This window comes from Pelophylax lessonae (assembly GCF_965119305.1).
Source record: "Pelophylax lessonae genome assembly, chromosome: 3".
NCBI lineage: Eukaryota > Metazoa > Chordata > Amphibia > Anura > Ranidae > Pelophylax > Pelophylax lessonae.
Window position 1 is genome coordinate 398,861,833 of NC_138770.1, and position 14,947 is coordinate 398,876,779.

The window sequence follows — 14,947 nt, forward strand, 5'->3', positions numbered from 1 at the left end:
TCGTTAATTAAAGCATGTCTTTATTGCCTCACAGCAAGCAGTTACTGTCAAACTTCTCCTGTTTTCATTTTCCAGCGCAGTCCAGCTGAAATATTACAGGTGGAAAAAATATGAGATATATATAGAGGAAGACCTATGGAAACCTTTATTGTTATGTATCAGGAATGATACAATTTTACTAGGTCATCATATTTGGGCATTTCACCCAACTTCATGTATACTGCTTTTGTTTTGTTTTGTTTCCTTTTCATGTTTATGTAACTTCTTTAAATTTGAAATAGATTATTAAAAAAAAAAAGAAAAGAAATATTACAAGGATGTTGTAAGGCAACAAATGCTAATACATAACTTCATATTTCTGTCTTTTGTTTCTCTCTTTTCACAGGAGCCTAGATCCTCTATATTTTACATATGGTATATTATTTGCATGTGGCTGCTCTTTTGCTTACCAACCATCTCTTGTTATCTTGGGACATTACTTTAAGAAACGTCTAGGACTGGTCAATGGCATTGTAACTGCAGGCAGCAGCCTTTTTACAGTATCGCTGCCCTTTTTGTTGCGATATTTACTTGATGGTATTGGACTTGAGCACACCCTACGCGTCTTGTGTATTCTCATGTTTGTTCTCTTTTTGGCTGGATTCACCTACAAGCCTCTTATACCTAGACCAAGCAAAAAACGACGTTCCAAGGTGTTCAATTTCTCTATCTTCAAATCAAAGAGCTATTGTATATGGGCATTTGGAATTCCAGCTGCACTTTTTGGCTACTTTGTGCCTTACGTCCACTTGGTAAGCTGTCAATATGTAATTTATACTTAGAACATGCATATATTTATGTTATGTTTATAGTCCATCTCATAATTCTTCACAGTGTCTTTCCAATGTTGCCTTTTTTTTTGGTCGATATATAAAATGGCTGCTGAAATCACAGTAACTGGACTGTAACGGTCATGTGTATTATATTAAAATGGCAGGTCAATTAATCCTCAGAACAAAAGCAGTGCATACAGGGATACATATAGACTGTAAAAGGATATTCCTACAATGCAAGAATGAGGAAAATAACTCTGAAAGCAAAATTGCAGCAGCTGCACTGAATTAGACAAATCCTCTACAAGTCCAGTAACAAAATTGGTAAACAAAATGTAATCAGTGCAAAAATCCATAAAAATATTTAGGTATTCATAAAGCATAATGCATTATGTAGAAATCCCCACTCCTATTGTAATAATGCATGCACTGGATGTTAAAACACAGCATTCACCATTCAGCTAACTCAGAACATAGGGACTATAAAAGTACTTCTGTGCCCTCTCCTCCAGAGTCTGTCTCTTAGACCCCTTTCATGCAGGCGTTCTGTTTATCCGTTTTTCATCCGTCCGTTGACGGGTGAAAAATGGAGAGCAATGCATGTCTATGGACAAACGAATGTAAACGGACGATCATCCGTGTACATCCTGCATCCATTAAGATCCATTTTTTAAAATGGATCACAGCTCTATTTTTGTTCATTTAAAACGGAAGCAGCCAAAACGGATGTAAACGGACAAATGGTCCGTTTTTGTATCTGTTTTTGCCTTGGTTGATAGGAACCGCCACCTGCCGGTGTCCTAACATCCAGTGACTCATCTCTGCTGTCAGCGGGGCATTTTCTGCTGACAGCAAAATGTAAACCGCAGAGAGGGGCAGTGTGTACAGCAGGACAGGGGCAGCGTTTACAACGCATGGGGAGTGTGTACACAGAGGATCTGTCACTTGCTGGCAGAAAATTACATGTTCGTTCTCCCCACTGCTAAAGTAAAAGAGCAGGGCCATCCCGTGACATCACCTGGATCTGTCATTTGCCAGCTCAAATTCAATGCAGGGAGAAGCGAATCTGTCATTTGGGCCTGGCTGCTAAAGTAGACAAAGGGACGGGGGTCACCCTGTGATGTCATCATGTGACCCCACACCTTTATTTACTTTACTGGCAAGCAACGCTCTGTGCTCAGAGTGGACCTGAGAACTGAAGTCTTTGATTGCTCCATTCTGGGTGTAGAGCTGGTGGAGGACAGCTGCATCTACATAGGTAAGTATAAAGGTTTGTTTTTTTAAACCCATACTGCCCTTTTAATGAGAATTTAGCCCTTACAATGCAGGGGAGGGGGCACTGCTTGGGCTTATTATTGCTTCCCAGAGTTGGGCTTTAAGCAAAAGTTGCCCAGAAACCTTCACTTTCCCCCTCAATACATGGGCCATTTTTCAGTAAGTCTGTGCCTCCTTGTGCTGCCAGGCCAGAGTGAAAACCAGCCTGCGTCTGTGCACTAACATCCCATAAACTTGAATGGGACGCTGCTTCTGCTATATGGGTACATCCTATTCAAGTTTATGTTTGAGTTAATTTTTTTTTTTTAATTTCTGATGCATGCATATAAATTATTAATTTCTGATGCATGCATATAAATTATTATCTTTTTATGGAATGCCGAGTTGTCGTTTTTACAAATTGTTCTTGTCTTCATTAAACAGATGAAACACGTGAAAGAGCGTCTGGGGCCAGATGTCAAGGAGGAGGTTCTTTTACTGTGTATTGGAGTAACCTCTGGTGTTGGAAGGCTGGTTTTTGGTAGAGTTGCAGATTACATTCCAGGAGTCAAAAAAGTGTACTTACAGGTACTGTGATTTAGTTATGCTTTTTTTTAATGTGAATTGGAAGTAAAACACAAACAACTTTTCTCTTACGTCCTCCGACAGTCGCCGCCTCTTCATATTCGTCACATATGGGGTATTAGACTTTGCTCCGAAGGAGTAGCTAGGCAACAGAATATGTTAACATTAAAGCTTTTAACATATCCCACCCTCAAGGGGTGGTCCCCTCAGTCAATACCCTCCTACTTCCTGCAACCATATCCCAGTTTCAATGTCTAGCTTGTCAGGAGTGGCTGGCTCTCTCTGTGCTGGGGCTTTGTGCCCCAGACTCTTTCTTCTTTTTTGATTTTTTGTTTGAGTTTTCTCTCTACCTTTACTTAGCTGTTCTTTTTGTCAGCGTTAGTTAGTTCTTCGGATGAAGAGGATCATGCGGGCTGGGTCTCGGGCTGATCCCCCTGGTCGCAGGTCATGGGTCAGTGGCTTCCCAGCCTGCCATCAAGCGTTCAGCCAGGTAACGCTCCTGGCACAGTGAACGACCCATCCCTGTTTGGTGCAGGGATGATTGGTGAGGTGGCTACCTCACTGGACGCTGTGCGGTTTCTTAACCCCCATTCTGTGCGTCTTGTATGCGACTCTCCCTGCCTCATGTGCACCGGCTTGTTCGCCTGTGCGGGTCCCCCACGCCATTGTGAGGTAAGTGTATCCATGTGGGGACCTGTCTGTCTGGGGGGGTGTCAGTCTGGGACTGTGTAACCTGCCTCTGTTCTCACTGTTTGTCTCCCTATCACTCGGCTGCATGCTGTGGGCTGCAAGGGGGGGGGGGGGAGCTGTGTGACACTGTGTGTGTCAGCCTTGTCAGTGTGAGAAGCTGTGTGCTGTGGGGCATGTTTTGTGGCATGTTTGGGCACTATACAGCGATCGCTGCGGCGATCTAACATGTTTTTTTATACATGGATAACATGTGTGCATTACTGTACTGTGGAGCGGCGGTTTCGGCACCAAACGGCGCCATTTTGCCTACACTCGCTCCGGCCGCATGTTCTACATGCATGGCGGCCATTTTCTTGTAGCCTCTCATAGGCTTTAATAGAGCGCCCTGGCCGCATCACTTCCTCTTCTCCAGGATACACCGATCGAGGCAGCAGCAGCGGCGAGGGTCTCCTCAGGTTATATCCTTCTTATCCATTGCCTTTGTCAGTTTTATTGTCACTGTGGGGGTCTCATTGTGCTTGTGTGTAGTGCGGTGGGCTGCGTTCGCCGCGCTTGTTAAAGGGGCAGTTAACCCTTTATTATCCGGCATTTGTAATTGGGGCAATGTATTCTCAGGAGGGCAAATTTCCTACCGCCTTGGTGGAAAGCCAGGGGACCGCTGTTTCCCCCCCAGGGGGGGATTTAGCCACTATTGTGGCTGGCCTTGCTGCTCAGGTGCAGATGCTGGTGGCTGCTCAATCTACTAAGAGACCCAGAGTTTCTCTTTCCTCTGATTCTGAGGGTGAAGGTGATGGGGCTGTTATGGCGGGGGCCTCCTTATTGGGGTCCCGCTCCTCCCTGGATCTAGTGGGGTCCGAGGTGGAGGCTGAAGTTGAAGGGGTTGATAATTCTCCCCCTGGCTCGCCTGAAGAGCTTGCAATCATGGATGAATTGATTGCTTCCATAAAACAAACGCTGCGTTTGCAGGATGAAGTGTGTCCCCCCGCTGCCTTGGCGGCTTATGGGACGCAGAGAAAACGCAGGACGCCGCAGGTTTTTCCCTGCAATGATGATTTTCAGCGCGCTGTTAAAGAACAATGGCGCAATCTACGCAAACCTTTTGCTGTACCAAGTAGGTTCAAGCTGCGTTATCCTTTCTCGCCTTCCACTGATGAAAGGTGGTGTGTGCCACCCCCGGTGGATCACGCAATTGCGGTTTTAAACAAATCCACTGCGATTCCTGCAGAGGATTCCCCTGTGTTCCGTGATGCCATGGATAGGAGATTGGAGTCTCTTGCCCATCATACTTATTCTGTTACAGGTTCTATGCTTAAGGCTCTGTTTGCCTCTCTCATGGCGGCCCAGGCTGTCGCAAGTTGGACGCAGATGCTTAGGCGCGTCCTAGTGGCCGATTCGGCCTCGCCGGCGACCCTGGATATGGTGGATCAAATCCACCAGGGTGTCATGTATCTGTGTGATGCGGACTTGGACCTAGTCCCGTTGCCTGCACGTGTGCACAGCGTGGCGGTGTTGTCTCGCCGTCTGGTTTGGTTAAAATGTTGGTCGGTGGACCAATCTTCACGTAAGACCTTAGCCAATCTGCCTTATGATGGGTCTCGCCTTTTTGGGGAGTCCTTGGATGTGTTGATTAAGGGGATCACCGGAGGTAAGAGCACTCTCTTGCCCCATTTCCCCAAGGCTAAGGGGGCTTCTGGGAAGAAGCATGCTAATTTTCGGCCCCCTCAGGGGTCCTTTCGTGCCTTTCGGTCGCACTACAAGGGCAAACCGTTCAAAGGTCAAGGCTCTCAGAAGAAGCCCTGGTCTGGGAAACAGAAGTCCGGTCAATCCGGATCCGCAGCCCATAACAGTGCGGCCTGAAGGGGCGCCCTCACCCAGTTTTGGGGTGGGGGGACGCTTGCTCGGTTTTCTTCAACCCTGGTTGGCCCGCGTGCGGGACAGATGGGTTCAGGAGATCGTTCGATCTGGTTACAAGATCGAGTTTCTCTCTCGGCCGGAGAGCAGATTTTTTCCCTCAAATCTTCAACTGTCTCCAGAGCGTTTACGGGACCTGCACCTGGCGGTGCGGGACCTGAGGGCTCAGGGAGTGGTGGTTCCGGTGCCTCATCGGGACAGATTTCGGGGGTTTTATTCCAATCTGTTCACCGTGCCCAGAAAGGAGGGCAAGGTTCGTCCAATTCTGGACTTGAAGGCTCTGAACCGCTCTGTGCGGGTTCGCAAGTTCCGCATGGAATCCCTGCGGTCGGTGGTGGCTGCCCTGGTTCCGGGGGAATTCATGGCCTCCATCGATTTGAAGGATGCGTATCTTCACATCCCCATTTTCGAGGGTCACCAGAGGTACCTTCGATTCACCATTGCGGAGGATCACTACCAGTTCGTGGCGTTGCCTTTTGGTCTCGCCTCGGCTCCGCGGGTCTTCACCAAGGTGCTTGCACCGGTTCTGGCATTATTGAGGGCCCAGGGCATTTCTGTCCTGGGGTATCTGGACGACATTCTGGTTCGGTCTGCGACCAGCCAGGGTCTGGAGAAGGACCTGTCTGTCACGATGCAAACTCTGCAGGAGTTTGGTTGGACGGTAAATTTTCCAAAGTCGACACTGAGTCCGTCGGTTCGTCTTCCCTACCTGGGAATGATTCTGGACTCGGTGCAGGCGAAGGTCTTCCTGCCGGAAGACAAACTCAGAACTCTTCAGGAGGAAGTCAGGTCCCTCAGGGACGTTCCGCACTCGTCTCTGCGGACGTGCATGAGATGTCTGGGATTGATGGTCTCGGCCTTCGAGGCGATTCCCTTCGCCCAGTTTCACACGCGGGGTCTCCAAGCGGAGATCCTGTCCATGTGGGACGGGCGACCTCAATCTCTGGATCTTCAAATCTCGTTGAGTCATCGCACCAGAAGAGACCTTCTGTGGTGGCTCCAGTCCCCGATGGTGTCCGGGGGCAAGTCGTTTCGTCCTATCTCGTGGACAGTAATCACCACGGATGCCAGCCTGTCGGGCTGGGGTGGTGTTCTGGGCGTTCTGTCCGCCCAGGGGACTTGGTCGGAGGGGGAGTCCTCCCTTCCGATCAACATTCTGGAATTGCGTGCGATCAAACTCTGTCTTCATCGCTGGACGGACCGGCTGCAGGGCTGCCCGGTTCGGGTGCAGACGGACAATGCCACGGCGGTGGCCTACATCAACCACCAAGGGGGCACCAGGAGTGCCCGAGCGGCTCGAGAAGTGGCCGACATTCTGTCTTGGGCCGAGACTCATGTCCCGGCGATAACGGCGGTTCACATTCCAGGGGTGGAGAACTGGCAGGCGGACTATCTGAGTCGCCAGACCCTGGATCAGGGGGAATGGTCTCTCCACCCGGCTGTCTTCCAGATGTTGTGCGCGAAGTGGGGTCTTCCAGATGTGGACCTGTTCGCGTCTCGTCTCAACAACAAGGTGAGGAGGTTCGTGGCAAGGACGCGCGACCCTCGGGCAGACGCGTCGGACGCGTTAGTGGCCCCGTGGCATCAGTACAAGCTAATGTACGCGTTTCCACCGATTCAGTTGCTGTCCAGGTTCCTTCGCAGGTTACACTCGGAACACAGCACGGTGGTTCTTGTGGCACCGGACTGGCCTCGCCGGTCCTGGTACGCAGACCTCGTGAATCTGGCGGTCGACGCCCCGTGGCGTCTGCCTCTTCGAGATGATCTCCTGTCTCAGGGCCCGATATTCCATCCTGCTTTACAGTCGCTGGCTTTGACGGCCTGGCTGTTGAGACCGAGGTCCTGAAAGAGAAGGGTCTCTCCCCAGAGGTCGTTCATACCTTGATCAACGCGAGGAAGTCTTCCTCGGGGAAGGTTTATTGCCGTACTTGGAAGGCCTATTTTGCCTGGTGTGAGTCCAGGGGGTTTTCACCCCGCACGTACTCGGTTTCCCGAGTGCTGTCCTTCCTTCAAACGGGCGTCGATCAGCGTTTGGCGCTGGCTACGATAAAGGGTCAGGTGTCTGCGCTGGCCGTTCTGTTTCAACGTCCCGTGGCTTCCAACTCCTTGGTTAGCACTTTTGTTCAGGGAGTGCGGCATCTGGTTCCTCCTAGGAGGGATCCTCTGCCCCCTTGGGACTTGAATCTCGTTCTATCTGTGTTACAACGTGCTCCTTTTGAACAGATCAGGGAGATCTCGTTGTCTATGTTGTCCAAAAAGGTCGCCTTTTTGGTTGCGATCACTTCGGCTTGCAGAGTGTCGGAGCTGGCGGCTTTGTCCTGCAAGTCTCCGTATCTGGTTGTTCATTTGGATAAGGTGGTCTTGCGACCTAATCCTTCTTTTCTTCCGAAGCGAGTTTCGGAATTCCATCTTAATGAAGATATTGTCTTGCCTTCGCTGTGCGCGAAGCCTAAACATCCAAAGGAGGTGAGACTACATTCTTTGGATGTTGTTCGGGCGATAAGGGTTTACCTTAAATCGACTGAGTCTTTTCGAAAGACGGACTCCTTGTTTGTTCTTCCAGAGGGTCCTCGGAAGGGCATGGCGGCGTCGGCCTCTACCATCGCCAAATGGATCAGGCAGACCATTGAACAGGCCTATGCTTTGCAGGGGAAGGTTCCCCCTGTGCCTGTGAAGGCGCACTCTACTAGATCTCTGAGTACGTCTTGGGCCTGTCGTCATGGGGCTTCTGTAGCCCAGGTGTGTAAGGCGGCGACCTGGTCGACCGTGCACACTTTCACAAAATTCTACAAAGTAGATGTTCAGGCATCGGCGGATGCTTCCTTTGGCCGCAAGGTTCTTAGTGCGGCAATTCCCTAGGGTCCCTTGTTGGGGACCTCTGGCTGTTGGGATAAGTTTTTTATCCCCTGGTTATTTGTCTTTTCCTGGGTTGTTGCTCCTGTTGAGCAATTATTTTTCCTGTAGCCCAGCTGGTTTCCTTCCTTTGGTAAGGTTCCTTTCTTTGATGCGGAGACTGCGTTGCCTTTCGGCGCGGATGCGTTTCCCACCCCTCATGTTTGCACTGCTTTGGGACGTCCCCATATGTGACGAATATGAAGAGGCGGCGACTGTCGGAGGACGTAAGAGAAAACGGAATTTTTGTAAAATCTTACCTGTAAAATTCCTTTCTCTGAGTCCTCCGACAGTCGCCGCCCCCGCCCCTCTTTTGGGGTTTGGTTGTATACTCTACTGCTATTCCACTGAAACTGAGATATGGTTGCAGGAAGTAGGAGGGTATTGACTGAGGGGACTAACCCTTGAGGGTGGGATATGTTAAAAGCTTTAATGTTAACATATTCTGTTGCCTAGCTACTCCTTCGGAGCAAAGTCTAATACCCCATATGTGACGAATATGAAGAGGCGGCGACTGTCGGAGGACTCAGAGAAAGGAATTTTACAGGTAAGATTTTACAAAAATTCAGTTTTTTAGTGACTACTACAGTATCAAAAATTCTAACAAATCACAGACAGGGGGAATGTTGAATATCAGCTTCAAAAATATAATTTATATTGTTCATAGAGCAGTGCATTTAATAAAATGTTAAAACCAGTTAAGAAAAAAATATCTCTCACACCACCACAATAAGTACTTATACAAATTTGGTTTGGTTGTCAAAATATTGAAAATACTGTATATTGAAATCTTAATGTATTCCAAAAGGTTTCTATACATTGATAAATAATATACTGTTGGACCAAACAATTATAAATTCCTTAACAAAAGTGGATAAAGCCCTGAATATGTTCTCTCAGCAATGTAATATACTGTATATTCCTATATGTGCCAGACAGTCCCAAACTTTAGACTTGACTCCACTCTGGAGGAGACTGTTCCTCAAAAAGATAGCATTGCATATGGCCATACAGTATAATGAATAGGCGTTAGTAAGCCAATGTCCACAGATAAAAAATCTCCAACAAATGTGCAATAGAGCAATTTTATTTCAGCAGTATCTAGCAAAGATGTCTATCAGGTAACTGATAAGAGATTTATCAAGAGCACTTTCACCTATGATGGCTTCTCTTCCAATGATCTATAGGGCAGCCTCACCCTTTTTACCCTTTTCCTAGAAGGGAAGTTGCCAGAGGCATGGTGCAAAACACAGTTTACCGACAGACTCCATGGCAGCATACATTCGGGTAGCCCTGCCTCCTCTCCTACCCTACAGGACCCCACTCCCATAAATCTTTGCTCCTTTTCAGCATCCATGTTCCTTTTTTGTCCTCCTCTGGATGCACATGGAGGTGCCTCTCTACCTTTCTGTATCGGTACTGGTCTTGGCTTGTAGCGGCCATGGATCGTGGGTCACTGTTCCACCACTAGGCCTTTTGCTCTTAGCAGGGTATGGAGGGGGCAACCGAAGAAACCTCTGCTGGAGCATTGGTGTTGGCCGAGAAAGCCCAGCTGCTGCGGGTAGCCTGGTATTGCCCGAAAAGTCCGGTGTTGCATCTGCCTGGCCTGTGCCTGTTCCTGGAGCTATATGTGGCAAGTATGGTATATCTTTTGCTTCTTCCTATCTCTCTCTCTCTCTCTCTCTCTCTCTCTCTCTCTCTCTGTCAGCGTATTGTGTGGACCTTTATTTTATTTATTTATTTATTATTACTTATGACATTACCCCCTCTTTAGCGTTTGTTGTTACTCACTTGGCTTCCTTCTCTCCCCTTTTCCTCTTCTTCTGCCGGGTACGGCCGCGTCCGCCGCTTCCGGGTTTCGCGAACGGTCTGCGCATGCGTGGCCAGTCCGATACCAAGGCTTGGTTGCGCATGCGCAGTGCGTCCAAAGGTCCACGAAGCGGTAAATTGAAATCTTTCTAGTGCCTGGAAGCTTGCGGGAATGTCTGTGGTGGCATAGCAGCTTCCCCGAGCTCCAGGTCTTTGCCTCAAGAGAGGGTGCAAGGGGGGTGCCGTCCTCTATATGCTCTCCCCCCCCCCCCACGCTAAACATAGGATTGCTATTTTAAGCTCTTGCCTTTTCTCCTCCAGTTTCGTGTCTGCTGAGATGGAGTCGTCTCCGCCCCCCTGTGGCCAGCCCTCTCATGGCAGGTAACCTTGGGGGTAGATTGGGGGAGGGGAGATTAAGTTTCTGTCTGGTTTCTATGTTTTCTATAATTTCTTCCAGCTCTTCCAGGTCCGATCCGCAGCGCAGAGCATGCAAAGAAGATCGGCATTCCAAATCGCAACACCGGCACTCTTCCTCCAGGTCCAAGCGCAGATCTCCTCCCAGCCCAAGGCACCGTATCGCGTGCCAGGTCTCTCCATCCAGGTCCCACGGCCGCTCAGATTATCCTCACCAGAGGAAATGCTGGGGATGTGGGCTTCAGGTTCTGGACGGAATGTCCCTCTGCAACCGCTGTTATGCCCAAGCAACTGGCGAAAAGGGAAAGCTCTGACCAACACCTGGAATCTGTGGTACGTCGGGTTCTCAAAGACTCTCTATCTGATCTAAACTGCCAAAGTATGTCTGTGGGTCTGCCACGCTCACCTGAGAGGGAGGATCAGGGCCAGGATCCCTTTGAGTAATCTCAGCCAAGTCGTCCTTCTTCCATCTTACCCTCGGAATCAGACTCTGAGACGGACGACCCTTGTCTGGGGTTTGATTTTGGTCTTGTTTTTTTTTCCCTGGTGAAAGCAGTAAGGGAGGCTCTTGACTGGGAGGACCCAGTGGTCTCTCCTCCTAAACAGAAGAAGTTCTTTAAACAGTTGAATAAAGAGCGTTTAAATTTCCCGTTCCTAGGAGAACTGGGCGAGATTATCACCGAAGAATGGAGCAAGGTGGAGAGGAAAAACTCTATGCTATCTAAAATGTCAAAACTCTATCTGTTTAAGCAGGAAGGGGTCAAACATCTGGATTCGCCACCCCTTGTGGATGCAGCGGCGTTGAGGCTCATTAAACATGTGACTTTCCCTCTGAAAGATACGGTGTCCTTCAAAGACCCCTTGGAGAGGAGAATTGATTCAGATCTCAAGCGGGTCTATCTCACTGCGGGCATGGCCTGCAAGCCGGCTCTGGCTTTAGCCACAGTGTCAAAAGCTATGGAAGTCTGGATCAACGGCCTTGATGAGTCCTTCAAAGGGGTCTCAGAGGAAGTGGCCAGGAGCTCCCCGATTCAGGAGATGAGGATGGCCGTGGGATTCCTGGGAGAGGCATCCATTGACATCATCCGCCTTCTGGCCCGAGTTATGTTGTTCTCCATCACTGCTAAGCACGCCCTTTGGCTTCAGCCCTGGGTGGCTGACGCTGCGCCCAAGCAGGTATGATGTCTGATTCCCTTTGAGGGTTCTTCCCTCTTTGGGAATAAACTGGATGCCGCCATAATTCGGGCCACTGGTGGTAGGTCTGGCTTCCTTCCCCAGGACAGACGCCTTGGTGCCCAGAAGCGGGCTCCTCCAAGGAAGCAAAATGCGAGTCGTGCTAGGGAGGCGCGTAGCTACAAACCTCGCAAAAATTTTAGAAGAAGCTGGAAGGCCAGGCAGTCCTCTTTTCAGAAAGCCTCCAAAGGAAATTCGTCCGATCGGGAGGCTACTAAGTCTTTTTGAGATTGGGCCTGCCTGGGCATGCCGAGTGGGAGCTCGTTTGCTCCGCTTTCGGAGTGTCTGGGCGGCCTCAATTCAAGACCCTTGAATCCTCAGTACAGTCTCTCGGGGACACTCCTGGATCTTCAGCAGCACCCCCAGGCTCAGATTTGTTCCTACATCTCTTCCTTCTTCTACAGAAAAAATACATACTCTCCTTATGTAGAAACTCTGGTAGTCCAGGAGGTTGTAGTTCCAGTCCCAGAAATCGAAAAGGGACAGGGAATTTATTCACCCCTCTTCATGGTTCAGGAAAAGAACAGCACCTAGAGACTTTACTCACCTCAACAAGTTCATACGCAGAGAAAAATTCAAAATAGAATCTCTGTCCCAGAGTCTAGCTGGGAGATTGGCTAGCGTCTATAGATCTGAAAGACGCCTACTTTCATGTTCCAGTTGCAAAGGAGTTCCAGCAGTTCCTCCGCTTCGCCATCGGACGGGCCCACCTTCAATTCACCTGTCTCCCCTTCGGGCTTTCAACGTCGCCCCGTACGCTTTCAAAAGTTTTGTTGGCAGTGGTGGCCCTAATCAGGGTCAGGGGCATCCGATTACATCACTATCTGGACGACTTGCTCTTCCTGTCTCAGGACAGGTCTCAGCTTCTCGAACACTTGGATCAAGTGATCTCTGTTCTCCAGGAGTTCGGGTGGATCCTGAACTTCGAGAAAAGTCACTTGGTACCCACACAATCTCTCGTGTTCCTAGGGGCACATTTCAACACAGTGGAAAGCACCATCTCCTTGCCCGAAGAGAAAATCCCAGTGGTTTGGGACAGGGTTGCTCTTGCTCTTACTTCTCCCCATCTCACTGCCCAGCAGTGCCTGAGGATAATTGGGACTCTGGTAGCCACAGCTCCCATGGTGAAAGGCGCGTTATGGAGGTTGCGGCCTTTTCAGAGAGGCTTTCTACAGCAGTGGACGTCAGAGAACATGTCTCAACACATCTTTCTAACATCAACCATGAAGAGGTGCTTTCCTTGGTGGCTGCTATTGGAGAATGTCCCCAATTGTCATTCCATAGCCCCCGTCTCATGGGTCACGTGACCTCGGCTGCCAGCAGTACCGGGTGGGGAGCCCACTGCCTGTCAGAAGTGGCGCAGGGCAGATGGTCCTTTCCCTCCTGCGGAATAGTCTCCAATGTCCTGGTGCTTCGGGCTGCCTTCAAGGCACTGCAAGCCTTTCGCCATCTGATTCAAGGGCCCTCGGTGATGCTCAGGCTGGACAACACAACGGCAGTGGCCTATGTGAAAAGACAGGGAGGAACTCGCAGCCTGTCCTTGCTCCGAGAGATGGAGCCAATTATGTCCTGGGTGCAAAAGAACCTGTCCAATCTATCGACAGCTTATGTTCCGGGAACACAAAATGTGGAAGCAGACTTTCTCTCTCGGATCAGACTTGACAACGAGTGGTCTCTCCATCAGGAAGTCTTCAAGTGGGTCCTGTCTCTGGGGTTCTCTCCGGAGGTAGACCTCTTTGCAGCCCCTCACAACAAGAAACTTTCAAAGTACTACGCAAGGTTCCGAGACCCTCTGGCCTTCGGGATGGATGATCTCACAGACAGCTGGAAATTTCACAGAGCCTATGCTTTCCCACCAGTACCAATTATTCTCCACTTTCTCCGGAGACTGAGAACGGAAGCAGTGGAGATCCTAGCGATAATCCTGTACTGGCCCAACAGGCCCTGGTTCCCTCTGTTGACACTTCTCAGTTACCAGGATCCAATCTCTCTGCCTCTCAAGACAGATCTGTTGTCCCAAGGTCCTACACTGCATCCATGCCCGGCACGTCTGCATCTCAAGGTTTGGTTCTTGAGAGGGGGAGGTTGGAAGCCCTAGAATGTCCAGCAGAAATTATTCCCACGCTTCTGAATGCCAGAAGGAGTAGCACCAATAGGGTCTAAGAGAGAATATGGTCCAAGTTCTCTAGCCATCGGTCTCCTAGGTTCGGCCCTGGAGAAGCATCTACGGTCCAGGACGTATTGGGTTTTTTTGCAGTCTCACCTGTATCTGCCTTTGTCGGTCAGCTCGCTCCGAGTTCAGGTTTCGGCCATCTCAGCATTTACAGGAGTATCGTGGGCCAAACACCCGCTGGTCCGACAGTTCTTCAAGGCGCAATTAGGTTTAGGCCTCAAAGGAAGCCAAGACTCCCTAATTGGGACCTTCCACTAGTTCTGGACTTCTTCTCGTCACTCAGTGCGGCTTCTTCTAGTCCTTTATTGATTAAGGAGCTCACTCTCAAGACAGTGTTTCTGGTGGTTATTACCTCCGCTAAGAGGGTCTCCGAGATTCAGAACCTGGGCTCAAGGGAGCCTTTTCTAACCTTTTTTCCGGATAGAGTGGTATTAATCCCTATGCTAGGGTCAAATCCACGAAAACCTAGAAATTTTTCTTCCTACCTTCAGGACTTGTGAAGATTCTTCGGTCCATCAGTGGCGGCTGGTGAAGTTTTAAGATGGGGGGGCGCAAGACCCCGCCCTTCTATTTTGACCCCTCCCATTTCTCAGAAGCCCCACCCCTTATCGACTCCACCCGTTTTGTCCCCTGTATTTTGCTTGCGTGATCAAATTCTCACAATGTATCACATATATTAAGGGGTCTCTCAGTACTAGTATATCCAATAGGGAGCAGGGGCCCTATTATGGGATATACTGTGAGAGACACCCTATTATGGGATACACTGACTGAGAGTGGCACAAACCCCACAGTACAGACCCCCTAGCACAAGCCCCACAGTACAGACCCCCTAGCACAAGCCCCACAGTACAGACCCCCTAGCACAAGCCCCACAGTACAGACCCCCTAGCTCAAACCCCACAGTACAGGCCCCCTAGCACAAACCCCACAGTACAGGCCCCCTAGCACTAATCCCACAGTACATGCCCCCTAGCACTAATCCCACAGTACATGCCCCCTTTCAATGTAGTGACCAGCGTACATGTCCCCTTTCAATGCAGTGACAAGCGTACATGCCCCCTTTCAATGTAGTGACAAGTGTACATGCCCCCTTTCAATGTAGTGACCAGCGTACATGCCCCCTTTCAATGTAGTGACCAGCGTACATGCCCCCTTTCAATGTAGTGACCAG

The 14,947-nt window shown here is 49.7% G+C and overlaps 1 protein-coding gene across 1 annotated transcript in view; it reads left to right on the forward strand.

Annotated features, from left to right (window-relative positions):
* The window catches only part of SLC16A10 (solute carrier family 16 member 10), a 214,551-nt gene that overhangs the window by 155,956 nt on the left and 43,648 nt on the right, over positions 1 to 14,947 (forward strand). The window contains exons 3-4 of the mRNA XM_082249931.1: positions 386 to 791; positions 2,511 to 2,654. Coding sequence (XP_082106057.1) covers positions 386 to 791; positions 2,511 to 2,654 — 550 coding nt within the window. The remainder of the gene's footprint in view (positions 1 to 385; positions 792 to 2,510; positions 2,655 to 14,947) is intronic.